Genomic DNA, 26230 nt, shown 5'->3' with positions numbered 1-26230 from the left:
AAGCTCAATATGGCTTAACATTCTTATATCAAGTGTTTTCTGGCTCCCCGCCCCCCACATTTTGCGGTTTTAAATGTGCTGGAAGCCCGAATGGTCATTTTGGGTTTGGGCTCAGGTCGGGCTTGGGCATTGTTGACCCGATGCCGAGGCCTAATCATGATTCATGCAATTTCGTAACCACCCTGTAAGCATGAACTTTCCAGCAGGTAATGTGTGTGGGTTTATGATTAAGGAAGAGAAAAGGAAACGGAGCTTACATTGTTTTTGGTCCGGGCCGGCCCATGGGCTATTTATTCGAACCATGCCCGCATATTTTCTGGGCCGATAGGGTCCTTGGCCCACGCTCAGCTCTCCATTGAGTAAGCCAGGTAGCCAACGTTAAACGGCAGAGGAAGTCGCATCGCTAGAAGAGGAAATTCATGGAGACTCCGACAAGCTCAAATTCCAATGCTTCCTCCCTAAGATGGAAAATCCTACGTCAAGCTCTTCTTCGGCGTCCTTCTCTGCAGTTTCCAAGTACTTTCTAATCCTATTACCCCAATTTGTTGATCGAATTCTCAAAATTGTCAAAACAATCGCTAGCAATATGTGACCATTATCACTCACTGATCTTCTGTTTGTGTTATCCGAGTGTGTTTTTGTGTTCAGATGAGCAATCTGAGGTACCAATCAAACGCATTTCTAGAAGAACCTCGCAAGGATTCAATCTCATCCCCTGCCGAATAGTGGACGGTCGTGTCAATGAAGAATCAGACGGTAGACTCGTGTCTGTCTGCTATACATTGCCCATCGATGGAGCTCCCGAGCTTTATGTTATGTGAGTTTGGATGATTTGTTGTTTGATACATTTCTTCTAAAAGTTCTGTTATTTTTGTGTTCTTTCATTTGATTTGTCGTAAAGTTGTGCTTTCTGGTCTTTTTTTGCAGGCAAAGGGAGGACAGCGGAGCGGACCTCAGTGATTTTGAAATATGTAACAGATACAATGTGGATAACACTGGGCTTGTGTGTAAGTTCCCCCTGGATTTCCATTATTTTCTAAGACTGTAATTTAGTTGGAACTTTGATATGAGAACTTAATTTGAGAAAGAAGAGAGAGGACACGAAGAGTACGTTAGAGCTAAATTAGGGTTTGATTGACCTTGTGTTTTAATTGATTCCAAGAAGTTTTCTTAATATACTAGACATTGAAATATGATCCCTATCAGTAGAAGTAACCATGAATGGGTGCTTATCATGATTTGAGCCTATGTCATATTTCAACTCTTATTAGAAGAACATTTAATTGATGCAGATTCTAAGTTGGCGATTATCTTTCTTATCTACAAATTTGAAGAGTTCTTGTATTGCACAGGTCGTTGGCCCTCAGAAGATGTCCTCGCTTATTTCTGCCTGTCGCATGCTGACATGTTTAGGTTTCTGAAATATACTACTGTCACTTTTGCTTTACGCCTTAAGTTGAAGTTGTGGTCTTCTAGCATATTTTCTCATTGATCTGGGCTCTTACTGTTCCACTTTGCTTGATTTTTGTTTTTTTTTTATTTTCCAATTTTACAGGTCCAAAAAAATTATTGAGCTTGGATCAGGCTATGGCTTAGCTGGATTAGTTATTGCAGCAGCCACCAAAGCATCAGAAGTTGTGATCACAGATGGGAATCCCCAAGTAATTGATTGTATCCTTTCAATTTGTTTATTTGATTTCTGTTTATGTAGGGTATGATCATCTGTCAGGCCTTACAATGTCGGCATAGCTTAATTACTGTTGAAAATAGAGATCAGGCACATGCTGTTTGGTGCTGTACTGCTGCATGCGTAGAGTTCTTTGATTTGGTGTCATCAGAATTGACCATTTTACCTTTCCTTATCATGAACATGATAGTAGCATACACGCTTTCCTCTATCTTGTGTATTTTATTTGAAACTGTCTATATTTGTTCTTCCTTTCTTTTCATGTGACATTTAAACTTTTCTATTTCATATTTGTTTCAAATTTTCGCTATGAATTATCTACTTGTAGCCATGCCTCCGCTTTATCATAACAATCATTAAAGCCCATATCCCAAATGTAATTGCTTGAATAAACACTGAAGTTCCTTAACATTCAGATATTCAGCGTAGTATAGATTCCAACTCTGGAGTGTTTGGTGGCACAAGCGTAAAGGCTATGATGTTGCACTGGGATCAGGAAGATGTTTCAAATATCTCTGGCGCCTTTGATGTCATTGTCGCGAGTGACTGGTAATTAATGCTCCTTTTCAAACATCCATTTCTACAAAATCCTAGGTGTTATCCTTTACCTTGTTTACATAAAGGACTATAAAACTAACTCTTCTCACAGATGATTAGATGGAGAAGGGGTTTGGATGGTTTACAGTACCAGGATGGTACCAGAGGTCCACCATTTTCATGTGCGCTACATACCTGGAATCCTCATGTCTATCTAATCAATGCTTATAGGTTTTATATCAATATTATGATCAGCTTTCTGATGTGATTGGTATATTTAAGAGTCTAATCAGACTATCAAAGTATTGATCTTTTAGAGGCCTGGAGAAGCCAGGCATCCTTAATCCCATTTGTTGGTTGACAAGTAGTTGACAAAAGTCACTGGCACTTAGAATGAATGCATGACGCACATTAGCAAATACAGACGTGATTTTCGCATAATTATGAAAATTTTATCTTTGTCTTTCATATTCATTGTATAATTTACTTGATGTCATGTTGACAGCACCTTTTTTAAGGAGTTCCACAAAGGCCTTACTCGAATCATCAAATTATTGTTAAAGGATGATGAGGCCTCTGAAGGTTTATTCTTGAGTCCTAAAAGGGGTGACTCATTGGACAAGTTTCTAGAGGAAATTGAGAAAAATGGTATGCATTTCAGTGTATCAGAGATTTATGACGCAGAAGTTTCGAAGCGTCATCAGTGCTTGATGAATGGTGATGACTCCTGGCCCGGCTATGAGAAAGATCACTGCTACCCATTATTTGTGAGAGTTACAAGATAAGCTTTCTCTAATTTTCTTTGATTCTCTTCGCATTACTTACTGAGATTTGGTTCCCAGACTCCTGTCCTGCATCCCTTGACATCTATTGCTGGTGCATCCAATTAAACTAAATTGTTTTTCTGTCTCCACTAACATATGTGTGGTCCTAGTGGTTAATGTTAATGGTTTGCCAATTTCTTTTAATGGGAAATATAGAGATTCTGTTTTTGAATGATATTAGTTTATTATGATATCCTTTTTGATCTTATGCTATTGGTGAATGCACTGAAACTTTCAACAGAAGATTCCTTTTCTTCCTTAGAGCATAAAGGTTCACTATTTAAAAGCCTTTAGATATGCACATCCATGAGTAGATAAAGGCCCTTTGCCAAATGGATGATGCAGAACGTCAAAAAGCTATGTGTTGCGCTTTTGATTAAATAATCTGGAGGTTCCTGGAAGTTGAAGATTAAGAAAAGGGAACGTCATATATTGTTTTCTTGCTTCCTAATTCAATTGCGTAAGATCGAACTCCCATTCCAAATTGAAAAGGTTTTTTGTTCCACCTTTGATGGTCACTCTGAGCCTCTGCGGTGTGTGGCGAGTCTAACTTGGGTCCTCCAGTTCGAAGGAGTCCCCCGCTAACTGGGGCACAAGTTTTGATCTCTATTTGCATATAAAACTGCATCAATATTGTGTGTTAGCAAACTAGCTTGATGTGTAACACGTTTTAGAGAGTGACTAGAAACTGGTGAGACAACCATATACGTTCTTTTTGATATGGTGTCACTTTTCTGAGCAATTTTATGCAAGTGACAATATTCCTTTTCACACTTCTTTTCCTCTACTGTTTTTTTCACTACAAAGCTCCTTACATGTTAACGTTTGAAAAAGTTGAAAAGGCAAAGAACCACTGAAAATAAGTCTCTCTATCATTCTATTCATCTCGTCTTTAGAGAGAGAAAAAAGTGGGTTTGTTTTTAGTTTAGGTTTGGCTTCTTTCCTACTCAAGTTGGGTGGAGCATCACATCTCTGTTTCAAGTCGGGTCATTCTCATAATGGCTTTTTAGCTTTATTTCTCTCTCAAGCATTTCAACAAGCAGTGAAGGGTCCAAAGAGTTTTCTGCATTGTAATTGCAGGATTTTTGCCGTCCCAAGAACATTTTAAACTCCCAAATATTGGAGGCCAACCACGTTTAGCTAATCATTCCACCCCTTTTGTCCTACACTCTATGTTGGAAGACCAACATTTTCAATTCACATCAATCCCCTCAGTGTTTAATTTTAGATATTCCTTGTGTTTTTCTCTTCCTTTTTCTTTTCTTTCTCTCTTTTCCCTATGGTTTCTCTCATTAATTCATTCTAACTAGACCATAAACACAACCCACTTGGGTATTTTCTCCAATTGTTCTTCTTTTGTCATTATTAACAAATTTTTAATCCTTTCAAAAGTGGGAATTGATTATTGACATGATGATGAAGTTGATATTGATGAGGATCAGTCAATGTGGTCATTACTGGTCCACAGATCTTTTTTCTTTTGCTTAGGTAACAGTATGCTATGTTCATATAGAAAGTGATGGAAAAAAGCCTGAGTTTTCAATAGGAATTTTTGACCTTCAACATACTGGCAACCAGACATAAGTCATCTTCAATAAAGCTATAATATTTCATATGAACAGGGTATAAATAAATCTTCAATAGGATTTGAATGATTGATAGTTTCTCCGTGTAAAAAAAAAATCTTTTGACATCTTTCAAAAATATCTATGCCAGTTCAATCTCTATAGAAAGTTGGAAAAGTTAACTGTTCTCTGATCTTAGATATTTTAAAACCGAGAACGATCCGTCCAACGTGTCTTCCGAGCGGTTGAGTGAGTTTAAGCTAGAACTGTCAAGACAACACGCACCATCCTAACCATAGTTAAAATTGTGTTGAAGTCCATGTCTGTAAGCCTCATGGGCGGGACAAACCCATGATGGGGGTAATTGCAATACTTGGCAAATATACGAGCACTAAAAATGTATCATAAATGTGAAAGGAGAGGCACATTCTATTTCTAAATCTAAATGCTTTACATCATTGCGCCATTATATATGAATTAAACCTCAAGTATGGAAGATATGGGAATGGCTTGGATTCTCTTTTGATCTCAAGAGATGAAGAGATGTACTATAAAAAGTGAATAAAGGATAGAAGAAGACAAGTCCCTACAAAAATAGAATATTGGAGAGCCCAAAAAGGGCGACTACCGGATGATTCTCCAGTGGCCAAGTTTGCAAGCCTTGAACTATCCAGTGCACTCTCTTCTACTGGCCTTGACCCAGACCCAGACCCTTCTGTTGTTGTTGGCTTGGGAGATGGGTCCCTTGCAGATTTTAGACTGTCAAAGCAACATTTTCCAAATAAAATGTTAATAATTATTCAAGAAAAAATGAATAATAAATTCAGTTTCTGTGCAAAAACAATGGTTTTTTTTTAACCAATAACTATCCCATACACATTTATCCTTTAAACATCTTATATGGGCTTAAACTTGGATCGTCAGGCCTGTGTACAGAAGTTTATCACCTAACGACAATAGAAAATTGGACTAAAACCCAAAGCGTCGTCACATCACACAAGGGTATTGCTTCCCGTAAAAATCAAACTGAGTATTTTTTCGAATCCTTACAATTTGACCCCAATAAATTTACCAATTAGACTATCGCTCATTTTTGTTTCTATGAAAAAAAAAAAAAAAAAAAAGGAACTTACCTTGGCAAGTTAGGGCAAAACGTGATCGTATAATCAGCTCCAGTACATGTAAAAGTACTAGTGGCATCATCGTATGCATAGCTATACGATCGCGGGCACGCGCTTTTAAACATTTCAGAGTATATCGACGGCTTACAAGTAGACGGTGAATCGTACGCACCGCTGCAGCAGTACTCGGGACTGCCAAACGCACCGCAGGCACTTTTGCAAGCTCCGCCGCCATCCGCTTTAAGCTCAGCCGGGCAATGACGATTCAAGTCCTCCACGCACCCTGTTGCTGAGCACGTACCCGAGCCACCACTTACGTCAACCATCATCGGGAGATTGTACCCGTCGACGAGTGACACGTCGTAGAAGTCCTGCGAACCGGAACCGAGCGTGAACTCGGCTAAAGTGGCTGGCGGCACGGCGGTCAACCCGTTGCATTCTACTTGTCCCGACCCGCAGTCTCCTGTGGCGCAGGTTCCGCGACCCGTTTTGTCAAAATTGCAATCGGTTCTGCCCCAGAACCGACCTGACCATCCTGTCGGAGCCTGGAATGAACGAGAGCTGCCTTTTGAGAGCTCGAATCCTGTACTGTCCAGTTTCGGACTGCCATAGATTCCAGGCCAAACAGTGTAATCGCATTTGTTCACGAAATTGAATTTAGTACCTGAAATACCTGAAACCACAAGAAGAAGAAGAAGAGATTGAACAATCGCGAAATTGAGATACACCCAGATGAAAAATTTTGGAAAATTTGGTGGGTTGATTAATTACCTTTAGAATTGAAGAGAATAATGAATGTTAACAGGGTACAACAATGGTGGAAGAAAGAGAAGGGACTCATAGCTTCCAAAACTCTTGCCTTAATGATCAAACAAAATTGGAATGGTGAAGCTAGTCGATCAAAATTTTGAAGGTTGACAGAAGAACAAGTAGTCTAGCAGGGCTTTTTGCCGTGGTAGATAGCAAAACAGAGAGGAGGAACAATGTAGAAGACGATGGAGCTTACAACCCACAAAACTCTATTTCTCTACCTCACTCTCTTGGTTTATCCTTCCGTGTATCAAATCTCAGCGATTGGTTTAGTGGGTGTTGGTATTTATAAGGGGAAGAACTGGCCATTGCCGACATTACTAGCGCTCTCTGTGTTGCCACCGTCCCTGTGGAGGTCCCCTCCAGTTACCAGTTGTAAACATGATTAATCTATTAAATAAATAATCTCTAAAAACTCTTTTTGTTCATGAAATTTGACCCAATTATGTAAAATTTTTAACTCATGGGATCAAATTCACGACAGCTCAGAAAAGTTTGACCTTTACAACCAGTTTGCGACTAATTTTCTAAAACTCTGATAATGGAGCACAGGATCATCACTAGATAGAAGAGTGGGACCCGCGTGGATGTACACGTGGCTACTTGAGTTAGTGGGGAAAGCCAAATCTTCCCTCATATCGTTGACCGTCCGAATCACTTAACCGAGTCCGCGATTACTCGGTGGCCTCGATTAAGACGTCATTGTTCCGTCAAAGTCTGTTACAGGAGAAGGCGGTGAGTCACCGGCAATGTTGCCCGGGAAAAGGAGGCAAGTCACATGGTCTCTCATGCTATATATATATTTTATCAAGAATAATATCTCATATCCGACTTATCAATACAAAAATAATTTCTACGACTCACATGTCAACGGTTAGGATGACATATCAAGATTAATATCTCATATTGAAGTTGTCAATACAAAAATATGTGCGATCTACACGTCAATAGTTAGATTGACATGCAATACCATCAAATTATGTGAGCCAATTAAGTCTTGTTACGAATTACATGTGTCGTATCAAGTGGGTGTTAGAATCTGCGACCTCCTATGCACATGAGTTAAGATGCTCAAACATTTAACTTAACCATCTGAACGAAGGATTTTTTGTTGCACATGTTTAATTACTATACAATTACGAAGTTGATCATGCTTTTGATTAAGGATATTCTATCATGAATGATTGAATTGGGGGGGTCTTCTTGTATTTTTCAGATTCTGATTTCCTCGTAGATTTTGCATAAACCATGTATATATAACTATAAGCATGATTGCGTTGAAGTTTGAGCATATACAGGAGAACAAAAAATAAATAAATTATGAGATAACGATGGATTAACTACAACCATGATGACTGATTAAACAAAATTGATATGTGCCGCCAAAACTCTATTAGGTGGCCAACTGTCTAAACTACTACCATTTAAAAAATTTAGATATATGTATCTATAGATTCTGTCTCTATGCATTAAAGTTCAAGGGTGTCTAATAGATCCAATGACTAAGATAAAAGAAAATTAATAAATTTTTTTATAGAAATCATCGTCGGTATTTCAGCAACAAATATTGTCATTCGACCATAGTTTTGTACTATCGACCTATCGAAATGAAATCTCCGATTGTCACAAACATTTTTCGGCTAGTCACAGCTTGAATCACATCGAAAATTGAGCTTAAGTCACAGAACCACCGCCTCTTCCCGTCATTGATCTAGCCAACTTTGACGTCCCCTCTGGCCAACAACAATACTATTCAACTCATCTCGACATGCGCCCTTTCCCAACTAGTTTCTTGCCGAAATAGTCGTCGGAATTCGGGGATGTGTGTACGATCCGAACAGGTCATTCTGTGAAATATTTTTAAATTTTTTTTTCTACTTTCATCTTAATCGTTGGTCAGATCCAACAGCCGAAATTAGACACCCGTTAATTTCAATTCATATCGACCTCTACATGAGGAGAATTTTAATTTGTTTGTATATATTTCAACGAGGGTACTTCAAAGCATATATACATAATCCAAATCTTAAACAAATTAATGTAATGCATGTTATAATCCTTCATTTGAGTATGAATTGTGGCGTAGATGTGCACTAAACGCCACAAAATGGTGGAGGAGGAAAGGAACAATGTGACTCAACGTGAGAGTGACGGGAGTGCTAATTAATGATACCGAGCAACCACAATTAAGCACATTTCAAGTGTATTGTCTACCTCACTACCAACCACTAGTTGATTTACAATTAATATAAGACCTTGTTAGTAGCTAGATACTCAACCAAAATTAGTTTTTCTTTTTTCAACCAAAATTATTTTTGTATTTTTTATCTTAGAATTCTATCGTTCTTTAATAAAAGTATTGCATCACCCCCCACTAGATAATTCAGAGTGATATTGATACTACAAAACATTCTTTCTAAAGATGTTTTCACAATCTTTTTGTCTTTTGACACTTTGTGTATGCTTTGTGAAACTTGTGTTATATGGCACTTTTAAGCTAAATAATTAGTTAGTGGTTAATTATATGAATAATGTTGAGTAAGGTCTCCCACTTCAATGTATTAATTATTGAAGTAGACATTGAATGAGGAAGAAGGAGGAGAAATTAAAGAGAACAATGAATATGAAGTTGGGTTACAAGGGGAATTAATTGTAGACATAACATAAAGAGGAAAAATAAAAAGGAAATATGATGGGAAGGCCAAAGGATATCAATATTCTTATGCATCCAATGTTTTTTGTCATAATTATCTCAAATATTGAGATGGACGTACACGATTTCATACGGATCATGTGAGATTCATGATTTCACGTGGAACATACATGTATATATCAACATTTGGGATAGCCGGAACAAAAAACACTGGAATGGTTAGCATTTTTGAAAAGATATTTAGGAAATGTGATACGGAAGCTAACATAAACAGAGGAGGACAAAGTGGTATGAAATGAGTCTAGTCTTGCCTCATCATGATGAGGTTTTTTATTTCCCCCTTGGAAAGTTCCTTTTTATTCTCTAATATTTCTAAAGTGTATTGATTATGGCATCAAAATTGTGTTTTAGTGTAAGCTTTTAAACTCAACTTGTTTGGTAGCTAGGAAATTGAGATTACTAAAGATAAAGTCATAAAACAGTCGCCTTTAAAAAATCACATTTAATGACTTCATCCATTCAATTTACAGCTAGCTATGGCAATTCCTAACTTTTTTTTCTTTATTGAATCTTTTATTTCTCATAATAATAGTAATAAGCTTAATTAGACAAAGAAAGATGGGGATAAAAAGGAAACGAACCCTTTTTATCCAGACAAGCATGTATATCATCTACGTACGTAGGCTCAAATATATTACATTCCAAATTTTCCTTTTCATTTATAGAAAACAATTTTTTGTGTGAGTTTTTCTATTTTGACTTGCTTCTGGTTATCGTAGTTGAATGAAAATGGTTAAGAGGTTCGTGGGATTGATGTGAGGGGTAGTTATGACTATATTTTTTGGAGCGGATTCTAGGTGAATATGAAGCGCATGGATACAAGTTATGCATGTATAGGATGAAAACTCCATTCTCGATTCTACGATAATTTTTATGATAAAATATGAATTAGATGATCGAGTAATTGTGTGTTTTTGTTGCGTTTTCTGAATTCAAGCATAAGTTTCATGACCATAAATACATAGCATTTGAAATTTTGAAGCTACAGGGTTCCATCGACTAAGAGAATGAGATGAATGCCAAGGTCTACTTCTTGATGCAGAGCATTCCTCCTAAACAAAATCAGATCTTGATGCGGAATCTCTCTCTGGTAGGGTTGGTCTTGGTCCCCCCATCTGGTATTCGGTTTCAGCACTTACGGGGAGAGAAAGAGCTCAAAGCCAGGCGGGTTCTACTGGTTGAGGAGAAAGCTCCTTCATATCCTGGAGATGAGGAATGAGCTACCATAAGAAAGCACAAAATAAACAAAAAAACCTCCTGGATTGGGGGGAGAGAGAGATTCATGCGAGGATTTTAGGCGATTAGGGCTTGAGGTATATATGCACCTGTGAAATGCGCTACTGCGAGTAGTTTTTAAAGACAGACAAGTGTAGGTAAGAAATCATAGTGTCATATCAGTGATTGCTTGTGTGGTGCAATGAAACAGAAATCAAGGGAAATATGTGTGATTGAAATTGATCTTCATATATAAATATGACCCATTATTCCTCAAGATTACAAAAAAACCTTTCAAGAGGCCATAATTAATATTCAATACAGTTGATTCTTTAATACCAAGAACAAAATTTAAAAGAAAATTACACCACCATTACCTATCTACACAATGGGAGTGGAAGAGGGTGATATTTTTGTACAATGTAATCAAAGCATTAGTAGACTTCCACGTTCCATTGCCCAGCCTTCTTCAATTGCCTTTTGTAATCCACCCAAGTGATGCCTGGAAATTCACAGCAGAAACAAGCAATTTAGAGATACAATTCGTAGAAATTTTAGTTGAACTTTTCACCTGGATTGATCCGCTCATTAGTCCTTACCATCCCTTTCGGCCAATGATTCCATTATCTCATCAATTCCTTGCTCCATTCCTTTGAGCCCACACATATAGACAAAGGTGTTATCTTTCTTGAGTAACTCCCATAGCTCTTCAGCATATTGAGCCATTCGGGTTTGAATGTACATCTTCTCTCCCTTTTCGTTTGTTTGCTCTCTGCTTACAGCAAAATCAAGCCTGAAGTTGTCAGGAGCCTTCTCCTTCATTTTCTCAAACTCCTGTTGCACCAACACAAGAATTGTCAATACAATTCTCAACAAAATGTGGAAGCATTTGATTTTGACAAACAAGCATTCGGTTGGTGAGGAAATTTTATCGTCGGCTCACCTCCTTGTAGAGCAATGAACTACTTGTGGGAACTCCCAAGAAGAGCCAGGCCAAACCATTGAACTATATTAAATGGCAAATAGAGAATCACTCAGTTGATAACAAGTAGTTGGCAAACAAAGAGTACTCACAAGAACATAGAGGAAGGAATTGTTTTACTTTTCCGCATATATCAGCATCTCAAGTAACACTTCGTATGTGAATAAAAAAAGATATCTAATGATCGTTATACCTTGTAATCTTCGTGCTTCTCGAAGAACATTTTCCACAAGAATGAGCGGAAAGGAGCGATACCAGTTCCAGTAGCAAGCTGCAATGACAAGATGGTACATGTATTGAGAACTAGTATTGCATATGAATGAGAGAATGTAATTGATACTGTGCTTGCTTGAAAAGCACAAAGTGAACAATATAATACCATGACGACAGTGGCATTGGGATCTTTTGGCATAAGCATTTCCTTGCCAACTGGTCCTGTAATCGTCACATCAGCACCAGGTTTCAAGTCACCTGAATTACAAAATAATGAAGGAGCCATAAGAATTTATATGACGTACAATGTAACCATGACAACTTAAATTGATGATTCGTTACATAAGAAATTTGAGCAGACTCCTTTGACAACTTCTCCTTTGTCATTGGTGTATACAAGGCGTTTCACGCAGAGGGAAACCTGTGTGAAGATGACAGTATTTACCATCAAATGAACTCCTTCATAAATAAACTTGATTGCTCCAAATGCAATAGCAAATTAGCAAGGGAACTTGTATATCGAATCAAAGGTGAAGTAAAGTGGACAAGTAGCTCACAGTTTTGGAGTCGCCGAAATCACCAATGGCACTGCTGGCAATAGAGTACAATCTCAGCTTGTGAGGCTTGCCATTCTTGTCAATACCATCTGGAATGACTCCAATAGATTGCCCTTCTCTGTAAGGAACCTCCCCTAAGTCACCCAATCCACAAGTCAGCCTCAACCAATTTCTTTTTCTAAATTAGGGACTATGACTATATCTTCACTTAGGCAATTCATCAAACACAATTGAAACATCACTTCATGATCTTCCCTCTTTTCCTTTCTTTTCCCCCAAACATTCTTAGCACATCATATGCAAAATATACATGTATGTATTGATGCATTAAGCACCATAATTCTTCAATTCTCGAACAATAAGATGAAAGCATCACTTCAGAAAGGGAGAAAAAAAAAGCATTGGAATTTTGCATACCTTCAGTGCTGAAGACCATGTGCCAAGTTTCTCCAGGAGCATCATCACCTGTGATCTTGGTATTCAAAAGGCATCTACCAATGTAAGGATTCTTGGGCTTGAACTTGTTAACTATCACACCTTCCTCCATCTTCTTGGACTCCTTCTCAACCTTAGCAGGAGCCTCAGTAGTGACCTGGGCTCTAACAATCGAACCCACTCTCCCACCAGCAGAGCCATCTCTGTATCTGTAGTGAACAGTATTGAACTAAAGAAGAAAAACCCATATCACAATCTCTCAAAAACAATGAGAAAAAAGCTATTAGCTTAGCTTCAGAAATTTTATTTATATTACCTTCTTGAAGGTGATTCTCTCGGGTGAGATGACGGAGATTCTTGTGGGAAGAGAAGTGGACTTAGATGATGGGAAGGAGACTGCAGCAGTTACTGCAGCGGCCATGGTTGTGATGATTGATGAAGAAAAAGAAGAACAAGAAATGGGAGAGGGAAAAGAAAGGCCAGTGCTTTAGTGGTTTTTTTGTTCAAGTGAGTGAGAGAGGAGAAAAGGGTGTGCTCTTTTTGGGATCAAGAATGAAAACAAAAGGTAATTGGATTATGAATTGGGTGGAGGAGATTGTGAGAGCAATGCAGTGGTTGATGAGAGGATAAGTCTAGGCAACAACGTATGACTCGAGCAAATTCTTAGGAACCTTTCTGGTCTTAGAATAAACAGGCTCCTCATTTTGGTATTCAAAAGGAATCTACCAATGTCAGGGTCTTGATGGGTTTGCGGAAAGATCAATGGGCTCAATTGGGCTAAAGTTAGGCCCACAAACTAATTCCCGGTAGGCTCGCCGCTTGCCCCCAACCCCAATAGTCTAATGGGATCTCAATGGCACAAAAATCTTTTGCTAAATTTGGGCCTACAAAACACTTTCTGTAGGCTTACCCCCAACGGTCTAATGGAAAATCAGTCTTATATTTTTTTAAATCCATGATTTTTTTTGGTAAGGCTCTTTTCTGCGGTTGAGAAAGATTTGGACCTTAAGCTGACACGATTTTATCCTTAAAAGGACTATCTACAATGAGAGTTATTGTCCCGGATATCGTTTGGATACATCGGGTTTTTGTCAAATATGGGGAGAGATCCAACTCGCTCATGGGTCCTCTACAATTGGAGGAGTTTGACTCAAACTTATAAACCATATAGTTGACTCTCACTTAACCGTCCATCCGTCGTAGGATATTTTGTATTTCTGACATTTGCAAACCAAACATGATACCTAACCTTCCCTGTCTTGTCTTAAATATAGGATTACTCTTTTAAACATACAAGCAGCTTTTGTCAACTTGGAATTTGTGGGTTTCAATCATGGCAGATTGAAGATTACAATAAAGATCAACATGAAGTCTTTTCTGTCTTTAAATTGTGGGGGTTTTGAGTCCCCTCATGGTCCACAATCAGCACAAATCAGGGAGTTTGTTTGAAGATGAAACTCTTCCATGGAGGCTTAAAATTCTCAGGTGAACCAAACCTCAGCATTTGTAACTCACATTTCAATTTTTCTGTGTTCCATTCACTTCAATGATAGCTTTTTGGCTACCTGTTCCAAGCTTGCTGAAATTATTACAAACTCAGCAATAATACCAAAGGACAAAGGTGGAGCCTACATTGATATTCTATGGCCTTGGCATCAAGCATACAAAACTAGAAAACTATAGTAGCAAAGTAACAACAAGGTTTGCAAAGTAACAGAGAAAAAAGGCCGGAAATGGCATTTGGATATTATAGATATGTTATGCACACTCTGTGAATGATAAATTACACGAACAGAAGATTTGTTTTAAAAAAAAAAAAAATTGTTGAGAAGACACTAAATTGGCACATTTGGTTGGGATCAATGGAATCCCCTTGAACCTCTAGACTGGTAAAGCTCCAACCTACTTCTGGCCTCTAGTAGCAATGTATCCACAGTTTCATTCTGGGCGAGGAAAGATTGCTTTGATGCCCATTCTAGTACAGAAAGCACCTCGGCTTGTGCAAGCTGTTCACTGTCTGGTACATGCAATGCAATGTAGCTTAGGAGAATCAATGCTGAAACTTGAACAATTTGTTCTCCAAAGTAGACCAGTTGGATCAAATGCTTTGCCCCTCCAGCACTTATAATTGCCTTGGAGTGGTCAAGGTGGAGATAGTTATCTGTGGAGGCAAATTTGGTTAGTGAAATGCAAGCCTCTCTTGAAACCTCTGCTTCTCGCTCGTCGAGAAGACGAACCAATGGCGAAATTATCCTCGTCTCGGTGGCTCGAAATGTTCTAGCCACATTCCCAATAGCCTTGATGCAAGGTATTAATAGGTCTGAATCAGCCTTGTCGATGATTTGCAACAATTGATCAACAACAGCTTTGCAAGCAGCGGCATTGGGCTTGAATGCAGCTCTTCTCAAATCAGTATCATGCTCCGCCACGGCTGTGATCTCCATCAATGCCAATGCGGAATTGAGTTGGACATCTTCAGGTCCTCTTTCTAATAGAACTGCAAAGCACAAGAGTGCTCTTGATTCGGTGATGCTGCGACAAATTGGCGAGTTTCGCTTGGCGAGTTGCCAAAGTGCTCTTGCTGCCATAGCTTTCATATAGGCCTTGATAGTATGATCTTCTGATTCCCTCCCTTTAAGACTAGGCCCGGAAAGTGAATGGCTTGGCTGATGATTTTGCTTCACATTGTTCGCACCATTGCCTTTTTGTATTGGTGGCTTAGACGCAGCCTCCATTGCCATAGTATTTTTGACCACATCGTGCATTTGAGGCAGTGTCTGTTTCCCATTAGGATGGGAAATTTTATGGTTCCAATCATCATCAATCCTTTTTTCCACAGTATTAGCATTGCCATTGCCAATAGCGTCGGAATTGGAATTACTACTTGCCATTACCACAGCATGATGGATGGAGGTAGCCTTAACAACGTTGTATTTGCTGTGCTCCTGAACTGTCTCGAACGCAAGATGACCAACCAGCAACCGAATTATATTGTTCTGAGCAAAAAGATCTTGACATTTAGGATAATTCGCGACGAGCTCAGACACAGCCCAGGCCACAACTGCTTGAACCTTCATTGGACCTTCTTTGAGTATTTTCGCAAACACTGAACACACACCAGCATGTAACATGTGTTCGACGGTTTCCGGATCACGACCCAGAAGTCCAATCGCCCTCGCAGCGTTCTCCTGACCTTCCATTTTCCCTTCTTTCACCAATTTCAACAGGGGTTGAATCCCTCCTTCTTCAATAATCAACTTCCCGTATCGATCATTGTCCCTCGCGAGCGAAACCAGAGAAGCTGCAGCGTCAGATCGCGCATCAAGCGACCCTGTAGAAAGTATTGCAATCTGTTCCCAAATAAAACACAAAATCGGCTCATTTGCAGCAATAGGAGGCAGACCCAAGTACCCGTCGTCGCGATCCTCGGCAGAGGCCGATACTCGCAAGAGCCACGAAACATCCCCAATTGAATTCTCCAACTGAGACGACATTTTGCGAAACGCCGCAGCCGGGATAATTGTGAAGACACGCTTCACAAGGCCATTGGCCCGGCACTTTAGGACAAGCGAGAGGGCCTTGTCGAGTACCTGTTCGGTGTCGTCGATGATCCGGCGCGTGGGCCGCTCGTATAGCTCGGAGCTGGCACGCGCCGCCTGTCGAAGCAGCGCAGCCAGCTTCTCTGTCTTTGATTTGATTTCCGCAGACTCCTGCTTAAACGAACTGGTGGACTCATCCGCAGCTTTCACAACCTGGTCAGCTAATTGGATCGGCTTCGCCAAGATTTGCTTTACTATGTCCGCCATGGATCACAGAGCGGACCAAAACCCACAAACTTTTCACAACCCGAATCTTGTCTAAAACCCAATATCAAATCTTTTTTAACAACAAACCCAAAATCACAGATCAAAAAAGCCGCAGAGAGATGCAGAGAGAAGTATTAGATTCTGTGCTTGATTGACGGAGGAAATGAAGGAAATTTAGGAAAGTGGTGATAGATGAGGCTTGAGCGTGCGAGTTTGCGTGGGGTGCTGTGTCTACATTCTTACCATATTTAAAAAAAAAAAAATCAAGTGTTTTCATGTTATCACTTATCATTAAAAAAAAATTCGTTAAGCATTTTTTAGCTGTAAGAAAATAATCAAAATATCATCATATTATAAGCACAATAGTTTATTTTTGGGCCTAAACATACGGGCTTCTTTATGGGCCTCAAACACCCTTACAATCATGCTCTGATACTATGTCATCAAATCAGACATTGGGTGAGTCCAAGCTACCCTGCCTATAAAGGCCAATTCGAAGTGCCTGTAGTGGGAACTCTTACAGTTTCCTATAGATGTGTTCAACTCCGTGGGACTCACATTGTGCGGGTTTGGCAGCACGTTTATATACCATAGTTTTATAATTCACAGCACTCCCAAACAGCACCGTTGTTTTTAAATTTTAAAAAAGATTGAACGGTGAGATAGAAAATTGTCTTTAATCTCCATTGCAGGTACCCCCAATTGTTTAAAGGCGGATTTACATGTAATGGCTCATTTACTCACAAAATCATGTCTTGTGAATTGAGTTCTGCCATATATTTAAAAGCCACTCAATTTCCATATTTATTTTTCATGTGGGATCTTTTGTTATTTCCAACAGTAATGATAACTATAAAATGCAATGTTGAAATAAATCTAACATGTATATCAATTTTTAGGGTTTGTTTGATTTATTTTCTGTAATGGGTAATCAAACATGTTTTTCGAATTGTTTTCTGTTATGTATGGAAAACAAACATACCAAACAGACCTAAGCATCTAAGTGTTTTCTTAAATATTCTAAAGATAATTTTAAGTAGTTTTTCTTTTTGTTTCAATCTTTTCAGTAAAGTTAATTACTAAAAAAATTGCACCCAATTGTAACTCCAAATCAAAAACCTATTCAAACATGGAGAAAATAAGATTTTTTTTGTTTAGTATTGGACACTCAACTGAGTGTCGCCTTAATGTAGTGAAAATCATCGGTTCGAACCTGATTATCCTTAACTTCATCCTCCAGATTTCGTATTATACATGTGTTTCACACTTTCACCTTCAACTTTCTCTTTTTTGGTTGATTCTTCACAACAACAACTGTTCCGGATATGAAAAGTGATCATCGCACATGAATCACCTTGACATGGTGAAAGTCATCAGTTCGAGAATATCATAAACATATAATTGTCTGGCTTGTTTTTTTATGAACCATCCCACGTTTCTCTCATACATACATACATATACATACATATATATATATATCCAAAGTAATCACTTTACATGAAAAAGGTGACGAGGAGGAAGGACGAAATAAAAGATGTTTGAAAAAGGTAACAAGGAGGAAGGACGAAATAAAAGACAAAACATCCAACTCAAACACCCACACACACTTTAGAGAGAGTACTGTTTTTGTCCAGATCATCGGAGCATCTATTAGATTCTGGTACACTCTCTTTTGTGCTTCTCAATCACAAAAGAATGATACCCACATCAATATAATATCACATTTGTCAATTGAATATTTCTTTCCAGGAAACCCCCTAGATCTGGCTCTATGTGATGTTCGAAAGAAAAAGAAGCTGAATATCAAGTCTTTTTATGCATGATCTATCCGTACAATGAGAGAAACAGAGACAATTATATGTTCGGCGCGGTCGACTAACACATATTTGTTCTTTTTGGATAATTGTCATTGAGATTTAAAAATAGAAAATTAACCCGTCATTGTGTGAGAAGAGTAGGGTATAATTTACTTATAAGTCACTCAATTTAATTATGTCAATCAGTATGGTATTAGTCTTAGACACTCCTCAACTTCCTCTTACAGAAACCAAACTTGCCACTTAATATTTCACCAACTTTTGTTCTTTCATGCACAAGAATTAATGTACACACCATAAACATGTGTCCCCCAAATTATCGAATCTGCCATAGGAGGCTGGTTCCATGAAGCTACTTGTAATAATCTTTCTATATATATATCTATATTTAGATATCTATGCATGTATAGCTTCTGATGTTACATTTCTTGATAAGAATACAAAATTATAAAGTGAATTGAAGAGGATATAACATTCATAGATATAATTAGCATACATCAATAAATTTCAGTTATATATATATATATTCAAATAGTGCGTAAGAAAATCCAACCCAAACAATATTACAAATCAATATTGTTCATTTTGAGCCAAAGACCCGTATGACTTTGTTCTTCTTAGGTCATCGTCATTGGTTCTTAGACTCAAAAAAAACGTTGGTTGTGTGAGAGGAACTTAATATTTGCTTATATGTCACTCAGTTGGATTATGTCAATCCGATATGAGATAAAGTCTTAACAAAGTGAAACAATAATGTGTGAAACAAGTACTACCTTATACATAGATTTTTTTTGTTCCTAATTCAAGTTTCCATTTTGGGAGTTCTGCTGTTGCTGCAAATTCAAGGACACGCGAGCATTACAGGGAAAGGTTGATCAGTACTACTGGACTTCACTGTGTTAATGATTGAATAACATAACTTATCACATAGAAACTTAAATTTTGATAATAGGCATATATATATGAAGAAAACAGTTGACCCCACTCTCTTGGGCGTGGGTCCTGCCTGTGCACATGGTTTTGTTCTTCTGGAATCCTCGTCATTGATTTTTAGACTAAGAAAACGCATGGTTGTATGAGATTGACCGGAACTTTTGGGTTATATGCACTAATATGAAATTGGACTTTGAGGCCTAGACGAAAGGCTCTTGGGCTATACATTATTACATTTCCAGGTCCATTTCTACATTAAATACTAGGCCCACAAGAGCACACTACTTGGGCCTCAATTTAAGTTAAAAATAAGTCGTTGACTTGCAGAATAGGATTTGAGTGTGTATCCATTACTAGTCAGTGGCGCACTTACAAGTTACCATGGATGTCTATTCCAAGGGGTTGGTTGGGTGATAAGTTATTAATTATTGCCAAAGTCAGCAATCTTATGTTCAACCACCACGTCTAGTAAATGCTTTAGATTCACCCCATAGGCCGAAAGCCCAGTAATTACATGGTGTTTGTGGGACGGAAGGGCTCGTCTGTTCGAAAACATTGTGACCGTATAGACTTATGTGTTCAGGCTGTTGGTATTGATCAATAAAATCAAAATCTAGTTGGATGAGGATTAGCAATTCGAGTTCAACTAAGATTTGGTTTTGTACAAGCTTATAAATAGTAAGTTTGTTTTCTAGCGTTGTAACCTAATTTTTTATTATTGTTTCTTCGGGTTTAGAGAGGCGATTGAGAGAGAACAAAGAGTGATAACTTTATGATATATCTCGGGTTCAATTAGGTTCAAGGTTGTAACGGAACAAAGGGTTGTGTGAGGTGAGCATTAAGAGAGAAAAAAGGGGATAACTTTGTGGTAAATCTCATGAGTTGCCTGGGTTTTTTTGTGAGAAAAAATTGTCAGTGTGTGGTTACACAAATTTTTTACATTATGAAATTTTCTCTTAGTTGTCTTTTGACAACGTTGTGATTTTTCTTCTGATCTTGGGGATTTTTCATATATATTCTTGTGTTGATTGTTGATTTTCTCAGTTTCAATTTTTCTATTGTCGTGTTGATTTATCTGTTAAGGAGGAAAATGGGTCTAATTTCTCAAAACATGTTTTATCATGTAGGACGAGTATAATGTGATTGTGTATTGAATGAGTTTGTGGTTAAAAAATTAATCAACATTAGTAATGTACATATAGTTGGAAATATTCCACCGAATAATGATGATATAATATAGTTATGGTCGCCATGTTCTAGAACATTTGATTAAACAATAATTTTGTCAAATAATCTTGTCCATAATTGTGGGCAACGACTCACCAAATCCAACATGAAAACATAAATTATTAACCACTCTTCCGTTAGGACATTTCCAATGATAAAGTGTTATTTGACCAATAAAGATGTTGTCTTTTGTTGATGTGATTGTATTGTGAAACGGGTTTTGCTTATGTGGCTGTATTGAGAGAAGTGTTTTGCTGATGTGGATGTATTGGTATTTTGTGTTTTGGTATAGTTTTGTTGTGGATAATATGAAGGAATGAAATATTGTTGGCCTCCATGTTGGGTGGAAAGAGAAAGTGTATAGAAATTTGTGTTTTGCTGATGTGATTGTATTGAAATATGTGTTTTATTGATGTGATTGTATTAAAATACGTGTTTGATTTAACTTTTTGTGTAATAAAGATGGGACACAAGATTAATTTTGTTGGGGACATTAACACTTGCATCATTACAATTGCCCTTACTGTATTTCTTCCAGAAGGTTTCAGCAACTAAAAACATTAAAAAAAAATGCAAATACATGCAAAGATTTGATGCGAAAATTGTCACCATCATCGACGCGACACCCATTTGACCGACACTTATTAGCATATATATAATGCCGGTTTGCTATCATAATTAGACAAAAAATTACAAGTCATACATCATGCTTTGGCATTTTGTCAAACTTCATTTTTCAAAAAAATTGAACTTGAGATAGGGATAGATCTTTATAACAGTTTTTCCACGTATAATCCCAACTACTTGGTTTTGATTTAGACAAATAATAATATTATAAATTGAAAACTCGTGAGGGTAACTCATAAATTCAACCCAAATAACTTGAAAAGGTATTGTCTGTCTTTGTTCTAAGACTCGTATGGTTTTGTCCTTAAAAAGATTGTAACAACCCATTCCTCCGCACTAGTAACACTTTGTTTGCTTCGGATCAGCCCATATTGACTCTCACGATTTTGTCTTCCCAGACCCAACACCATCTCATACTAGTTTGAGTCAAGAAAAAGCGTCTATTACTAGTTAGGAAGTTTGACCTATTATATTGTATTTCACATCTTTCGTTGGGCGATGTGGGACAAGAGACTTAACTCTTTCGTCACTCGGTAGCTCGCCCAATGTTGGGTCTAAATTAACCTTACTAGCAAGTGTACTAGTCGGCGACTACAGCACAATGATAAGCAAGGGTCGAATCCACAGGGACGGTGTTATATCTAATCCAAATGTATATTTGTATGTATGTATGGACAATGCAAACAAAAGTAAAGTTCAACTCAAGATTGTTTGGTTGGGTAATTAAACTAAGACAAGCAAATAGCAAAGTGTTTTTGGTATTTTCTTAGAATAAAGATGCAACTACTGCAAATGAGATGAATGAGATGAACACCAAGGCTTTGGAATCCCCCTTGGGAAATGACTTGCAATGACACAAATTCACACACATATTTGCTAATTCGGGCATAACGAATTCGTACCTAAGTCGGTTTTAGCGCACTTAAGCCAAATCTCCCTAAAATCGATTACTAGCCATCTTATTGGTCTAGGTCGGATATTCCTAAATACATTCTAGCCATCTTATTGGTCTAAACATGCATAGGAATTCATGGAGTTCTATGGAGATTAGAATTCATACAAATTGTCACCTAATTAAAGGGAGACACATTCATAATCAAGTGTTTCAAGAAGCATAATCTACTTGACATATTATTGTCTAAGCAAATTCTCCAAACAATTTCATCCAAAAACCTAAAGTGTTGGCCAAACACCACAAGCATGAAGAAATTGCAATCAAACATAGAAACACAATATTTATACCCAAATCAACTCATATATATGTAAATCAAGTCATAAACAAAGTCATCAAACCCAAGGCTTCATCCTAGCCTTGGCAAAAGAGGTTTAGTTACACATAATGAGAGAAAAACACAAGAGGAGAGATGAGAAAATCATGAATAAACCCAATTAGTTGAGTAAATCCAAGTTGAGCTGAAGAATCTCTCCTCCTAGCTCCAAGAGTCGCCTTCCCCCTTTGGTTTTGCTCTCCAGAAAATCAGTTTTCGGTCCAAAAGTTTTGTGCAGCTAGGGCAAATCGCGAATTAAAACTTGCCCAAAAGCTGTTTTGTGCGCCTAGGCGCGTTGAATTCACGCCTAGGCGTACCACGCCTAGGCGCAATCCTAGGCGTGGTATATATTTTCAATCATCTTCACATCAAATGCTCTCTGGACTGGGCGTGCATAAATGATTCTGGGCGTGCAAAATGGTGCGCCTAGGCGCGAACACGCCTAGGCGCGTTACGCCTAGTCCCACAATTCAAATGACCATAACTTCTCCATATGACCTCCGATTAGCCTGATTTTAGCTTCTACGGAAAGCTTGAGATGTCTAGTTTCCAATGCCTTTTATTTCAAGCGAGTCCAATAATATGACAGAAAGTTATGACTATTTGAACACACGAAGGTCGGTGGACATTTCCTTCAATTCAGCCCATTTTCCGTCGCTTTTCATCCAAACCGCAATCAACCTATCAAAATACAAATCAACACATAAATACACTCATTATTTATCAAAAGGAAGCTTAAGAGGGGGAGATTTCTACCAAAAACAATAGGTATTATCATACCTATCAAATACCCCACACTTAAACCTTACTTGTCCTCAAGTAAAACTAAACTAAGTACATCTACCAACTAACATCCTAACTCACTAACGCAGGAATCGCGATTGCATTTAGCGTATCCAACAAGCCTTTAAACCCCTAGGTGTCCCTAGTGGAGGAGTTTTGTCTCCTGAGGGCTTACAAGAACGACACCCACAAACGTTTCAAGATAACTCAAATCAAACATATGGGAGGGAAATCTCTAGAATCGAAACAACATACATCAATGCCATCCGATCAAAAAGATGTGGAGACCCCACACTTCATCCAAACCATATACTCAGTGAAGATTATCCTTCTACGCTATTACTTCAGCTACATTAAGTGCGTGCAAAGAAGAAATGTATAAATATTTGGCTTCCAAGAGTTCATAGGCACCAAACATAGTCACATTCCAAGAATTCCAAGAACAGTCAATTAGTAATACCAATGCACTTTTATTTATATACATACTTCTCTTCTTCTTCTTCTTCTTCTTTTTTTTATATATTTTTTTTGTTTTCATCTTACTAGGACCGTGCAATGCTCACTCCTTTAAGCTTTCTAGTCAACCCATGTAACGAGTTCTCAACCAATGACTCCCAACCAGTTGGTTTAGGGCATTATGTGATAAAGCACGCCTCGGATCAATCACTCGAGTTGAAAAGGCTTCGAAGTTAAACTAGCCTAGTATGTTCATCATGATTGCCTCACCTTTTTACACGAAACTCGAGTTGGTTAGACAAGAGCACCGGTTACTCGGCAAGATCACAAGAGCGGACCATGCTTTTAATCATCATCATTTTATTATTTTTTTTCATTTTTTTTAACATGCATGTAATTAACTAGTGCCAAGAATATCACTAACATGGTGTTCTAGATCATCTTAGAGAAAGTCCACATTTAACATCTATTCACCCAAGTCATACCGTACAAGCACACATTCTCGTGCAAGTGAATTCAAGTGATTATCCAATAGAGTAGACGTCAAGCATATAGAAGGATAAGATGGGTTCCACAAACCAAGATCAGTAGCATTTCAGTATAGCACTCAATTTAACAGAAAACTCCCATAAATATGCAAGATTCAAGCACTGAAAATTTTCAATTTTTTCAAATTTTTTTTTTTTTAAAAAATTCAGCTACTACAAAAATCATGTGAAATTTCGCACAAGATAATCCATACGCAGTCCACCACCCCACACTTTAAAGAATGCATTGTCCTCAATGCAAAACATAACAATGTAATAATGCACTAAAAAGAGGTCAAGCTGAAACAATACAACCTGGGGGTTGGAGTCATGCATCGAGTGGACTGGGGTACTGGCCTGGCCACAATTCTTCAATTTCTTCATGCACCCTCTCTTGTATAACACCAGAAGTGCTAAGTTTAATGTCTTCAGCCAGACGAGATCCACCACTTTGCAGTGGCTCAAGAAATGGTGCACAAACATCCTTCTTTGATATGCCCTTCAAAAAGATTCTATCTCTAAATTCCTTTGGCCCTCTTGGTTGAAACTGTAGTCTTCCATGCCAATGGAACAGATATTTTGAGTAGAGGGAAAGCTTCTTCAATGAACTTGCAATGTTGCTCTCTATGCTTTGTTGAAGCTTCCATCTTTTCTTTGTGGGCAAAATTTCCTCCAGGATGTGCAATATGGAAGCACTGAGATTTACATTAGGCTCCTCAACTCCAACAAAGTCAATGAATTGAGCTTCAAATGGTGATAGCACCTGATTGTGGGGTGTGTCATCCTCATGCCTCTCTACAAAGTTATCACATTCTTCCTCCACCTCATCATCATACTCGTTCTCCAAATCTTCAGCTTTCAAATTTTTTTCAAAATCGCCAAGAGCTTTCTCTTCAATATCTTCCTCAACCCATGTAGGTCCATTAATTTCTTGTTCGATTGAAACTATCGCACATTCTGCAGTTGATGGATTTCCTCTAAGCTCCAACTCTTTGCCACTGCTTAATGTAACTGCTTGAGTTGTCCCATTTATATCTTCCCCCTCACTTGTTTTCATCATAAGTTGGCAAAGCTGATTCTTGCTTGATACCATCCTATGTGTTGCCTCTTCTAAAGTTTGGGTACTCGCATTTAAGGAATCGAGTAGGTCATCCAAAGATGACTCATGTCTTTGCTCAAGCGGTGGTGGTGAAGCCCATTGACACATCTCCTCTCTACAAGCTTGAGTGTTTGCATCCAACTTTTGGGTACTTGTAACCAATGCATTTAGTACGTCTTCTAGAGACGAGTCATGTGCTTGCTTAAGCAATGGTGGTGGTGCTACTTGTTTAGGAACAAATTGATGCTGGTAGTTGTTCCATAGGAATTGAGGTCGTTCACACCTTCCAGAGTTATAAGTGTTGGAGAAGGGGTTGCATGGTGGATATGGGGGATAGTTTGGTGGAGTTGTCCTTGCACTATATCCTTGCAAATATGAGCTTGACCCATAAAAACCTGCTTCCTGATAAGCACATGGTGGAGGATATCTCATCTCAAAGCATATGCCAACAAAAGCAAAATTAGTTAAAAAATATTATGTACAAGTATTATGTACAAACAAAGGGAAAAAAAAAATTATGGACAAATAACAAAAATGGATCAAACGTAAGCTACCATCCCCGGCAACGGCGCCATAAACGTGTTGGGTCTAAATTAACCTTACTAGCAAGTGTACTAGTCGGCGACTACAGCACAATGATAAGCAAGGGTCGAATCCACAGGGACGGTGTTATATCTAATCCAAATGTATATTTGTATGTATGTATGGACAATGCAAACAAAAGTAAAGTTCAACTCAAGATTGTTTGGTTGGGTAATTAAACTAAGACAAGCAAATAGCAAAGTGTTTTTGGTATTTTCTTAGAATAAAGATGCAACTAATGCAAATGAGATGAATGAGATGAACACCAAGGTTTTGGAATCCCCCTTGGGAAATGACTTGCAATGACACAAATTCACACACATATTTGCTAATTCGTGCATAACGAATCCGTACCTAAGTCGGTTTTAGCGCATTTAAGCCAAATCTCCCTAAAATCGATTACTAGCCATCTTATTGGTCTAGGTCGGATATTCCTAAATACATTC

The 26230-nt window shown here is 38.1% G+C and overlaps 4 protein-coding genes across 7 annotated transcripts; 1 reads left to right on the top strand and 3 right to left on the bottom strand.

Moving 5' to 3' along the window:
* The first annotated feature begins 343 nt into the window (after nt 1-343).
* On the top strand, nt 344-3256 carry LOC120001038 (calmodulin-lysine N-methyltransferase). Of its 3 annotated transcripts, none has more exons than XM_038849264.1 (7): nt 344-516; nt 632-817; nt 928-1007; nt 1293-1413; nt 1556-1671; nt 2104-2236; nt 2730-3256. In XM_038849264.1, the coding sequence occupies exons 1-7, from the start codon at nt 464-466 to the stop codon at nt 3007-3009; spliced, it is 969 nt and encodes a 322-aa protein (XP_038705192.1). In that variant the 5' UTR covers nt 344-463; the 3' UTR covers nt 3010-3256. The 3 variants fall into 3 exon arrangements, with proteins under 3 accessions (XP_038705192.1, XP_038705182.1, XP_038705201.1); XM_038849254.1 differs by having other exon boundaries at nt 349-516; nt 649-817; XM_038849273.1 differs by having other exon boundaries at nt 352-516; nt 649-817; nt 1353-1413.
* Nucleotides 3257-4938: 1682 nt separating this feature from the next.
* Nucleotides 4939-6894, bottom strand: LOC120001054 (thaumatin-like protein 1). The gene is made up of 3 exons (XM_038849283.1): nt 6506-6894; nt 5747-6407; nt 4939-5372 (listed from the first exon to the last, which is right to left on the bottom strand). The coding sequence occupies exons 1-3, from the start codon at nt 6573-6575 to the stop codon at nt 5162-5164; spliced, it is 942 nt and encodes a 313-aa protein (XP_038705211.1). The 5' UTR covers nt 6576-6894; the 3' UTR covers nt 4939-5161.
* Nucleotides 6895-10150: 3256 nt separating this feature from the next.
* Nucleotides 10151-13337, bottom strand: LOC120010609 (ferredoxin--NADP reductase, leaf isozyme, chloroplastic-like). 2 transcript variants are annotated; one of them, XR_005470903.1, is made up of 10 exons: nt 12976-13337; nt 12642-12888; nt 12225-12358; nt 12010-12088; nt 11834-11925; nt 11648-11725; nt 11416-11478; nt 11072-11306; nt 10850-10974; nt 10151-10459 (listed from the first exon to the last, which is right to left on the bottom strand). XR_005470903.1 is itself a non-coding variant. In XM_038861425.1 (9 exons), exons 1-9 carry the CDS (start codon nt 13078-13080, stop codon nt 10907-10909), a joined length of 1101 nt encoding a protein of 366 aa, XP_038717353.1. In that variant the 5' UTR covers nt 13081-13337; the 3' UTR covers nt 10692-10906. The 2 variants fall into 2 exon arrangements, 1 of the variants encoding a protein (XP_038717353.1); XM_038861425.1 differs by lacking the exon at nt 10151-10459 and having other exon boundaries at nt 10692-10974.
* A 1033-nt stretch (nt 13338-14370) lies between these two features.
* On the bottom strand, nt 14371-16701 carry LOC120001380. Its single transcript, XM_038849686.1, has one exon. The coding sequence runs from the start codon at nt 16463-16465 to the stop codon at nt 14519-14521; it is 1947 nt and encodes a 648-aa protein (XP_038705614.1). The 5' UTR covers nt 16466-16701; the 3' UTR covers nt 14371-14518.
* Between the last annotated feature and the right edge of the window lie 9529 nt (nt 16702-26230).

The sequence above is a fragment of the Tripterygium wilfordii genome, chromosome 1 (assembly GCF_013401445.1).
Source record: "Tripterygium wilfordii isolate XIE 37 chromosome 1, ASM1340144v1, whole genome shotgun sequence".
Lineage (NCBI taxonomy): Eukaryota > Viridiplantae > Streptophyta > Magnoliopsida > Celastrales > Celastraceae > Tripterygium > Tripterygium wilfordii.
The sequence above is the reverse complement of the archived record's forward strand: the minus strand, read 5'-3'. Positions and strand labels throughout refer to the sequence as shown.

Excerpts from the sequence above, each read along its gene's own strand:
- LOC120001038 (XM_038849254.1), top strand. The coding sequence starts at position 420 with ATGGAGACTCCGACAAGCTCAAATTCCAATGCTTCCTCCCTAAGATGG. Across the intron at positions 818-927 it reads GCTCCCGAGCTTTATGTTAT|GCAAAGGGAGGACAGCGGAG; the intron begins GTGAGTTTGGAT and ends CTTTTTTTGCAG. Across the intron at positions 1,008-1,292 it reads GGATAACACTGGGCTTGTGT|ATTCTAAGTTGGCGATTATC; the intron begins GTAAGTTCCCCC and ends TAATTGATGCAG.
- LOC120001054 (XM_038849283.1), bottom strand. The coding sequence starts at position 6,575 with ATGAGTCCCTTCTCTTTCTTCCACCATTGTTGTACCCTGTTAACATTC. Across the intron at positions 6,408-6,505 it reads TATTCTCTTCAATTCTAAAG|GTATTTCAGGTACTAAATTC; the intron begins GTAATTAATCAA and ends TTGTGGTTTCAG. Across the intron at positions 5,373-5,746 it reads TTTTGCCCTAACTTGCCAAG|TCTAAAATCTGCAAGGGACC; the intron begins GTAAGTTCCTTT and ends TTGCTTTGACAG.
- LOC120001380 (XM_038849686.1), bottom strand. The coding sequence starts at position 16,465 with ATGGCGGACATAGTAAAGCAAATCTTGGCGAAGCCGATCCAATTAGCT.
- LOC120010609 (XM_038861425.1), bottom strand. The coding sequence starts at position 13,080 with ATGGCCGCTGCAGTAACTGCTGCAGTCTCCTTCCCATCATCTAAGTCC. Across the intron at positions 11,726-11,833 it reads CCAATGCCACTGTCGTCATG|CTTGCTACTGGAACTGGTAT; the intron begins GTATTATATTGT and ends TTGTCATTGCAG. Across the intron at positions 11,307-11,415 it reads GTTCATTGCTCTACAAGGAG|GAGTTTGAGAAAATGAAGGA; the intron begins GTGAGCCGACGA and ends TTGGTGCAACAG.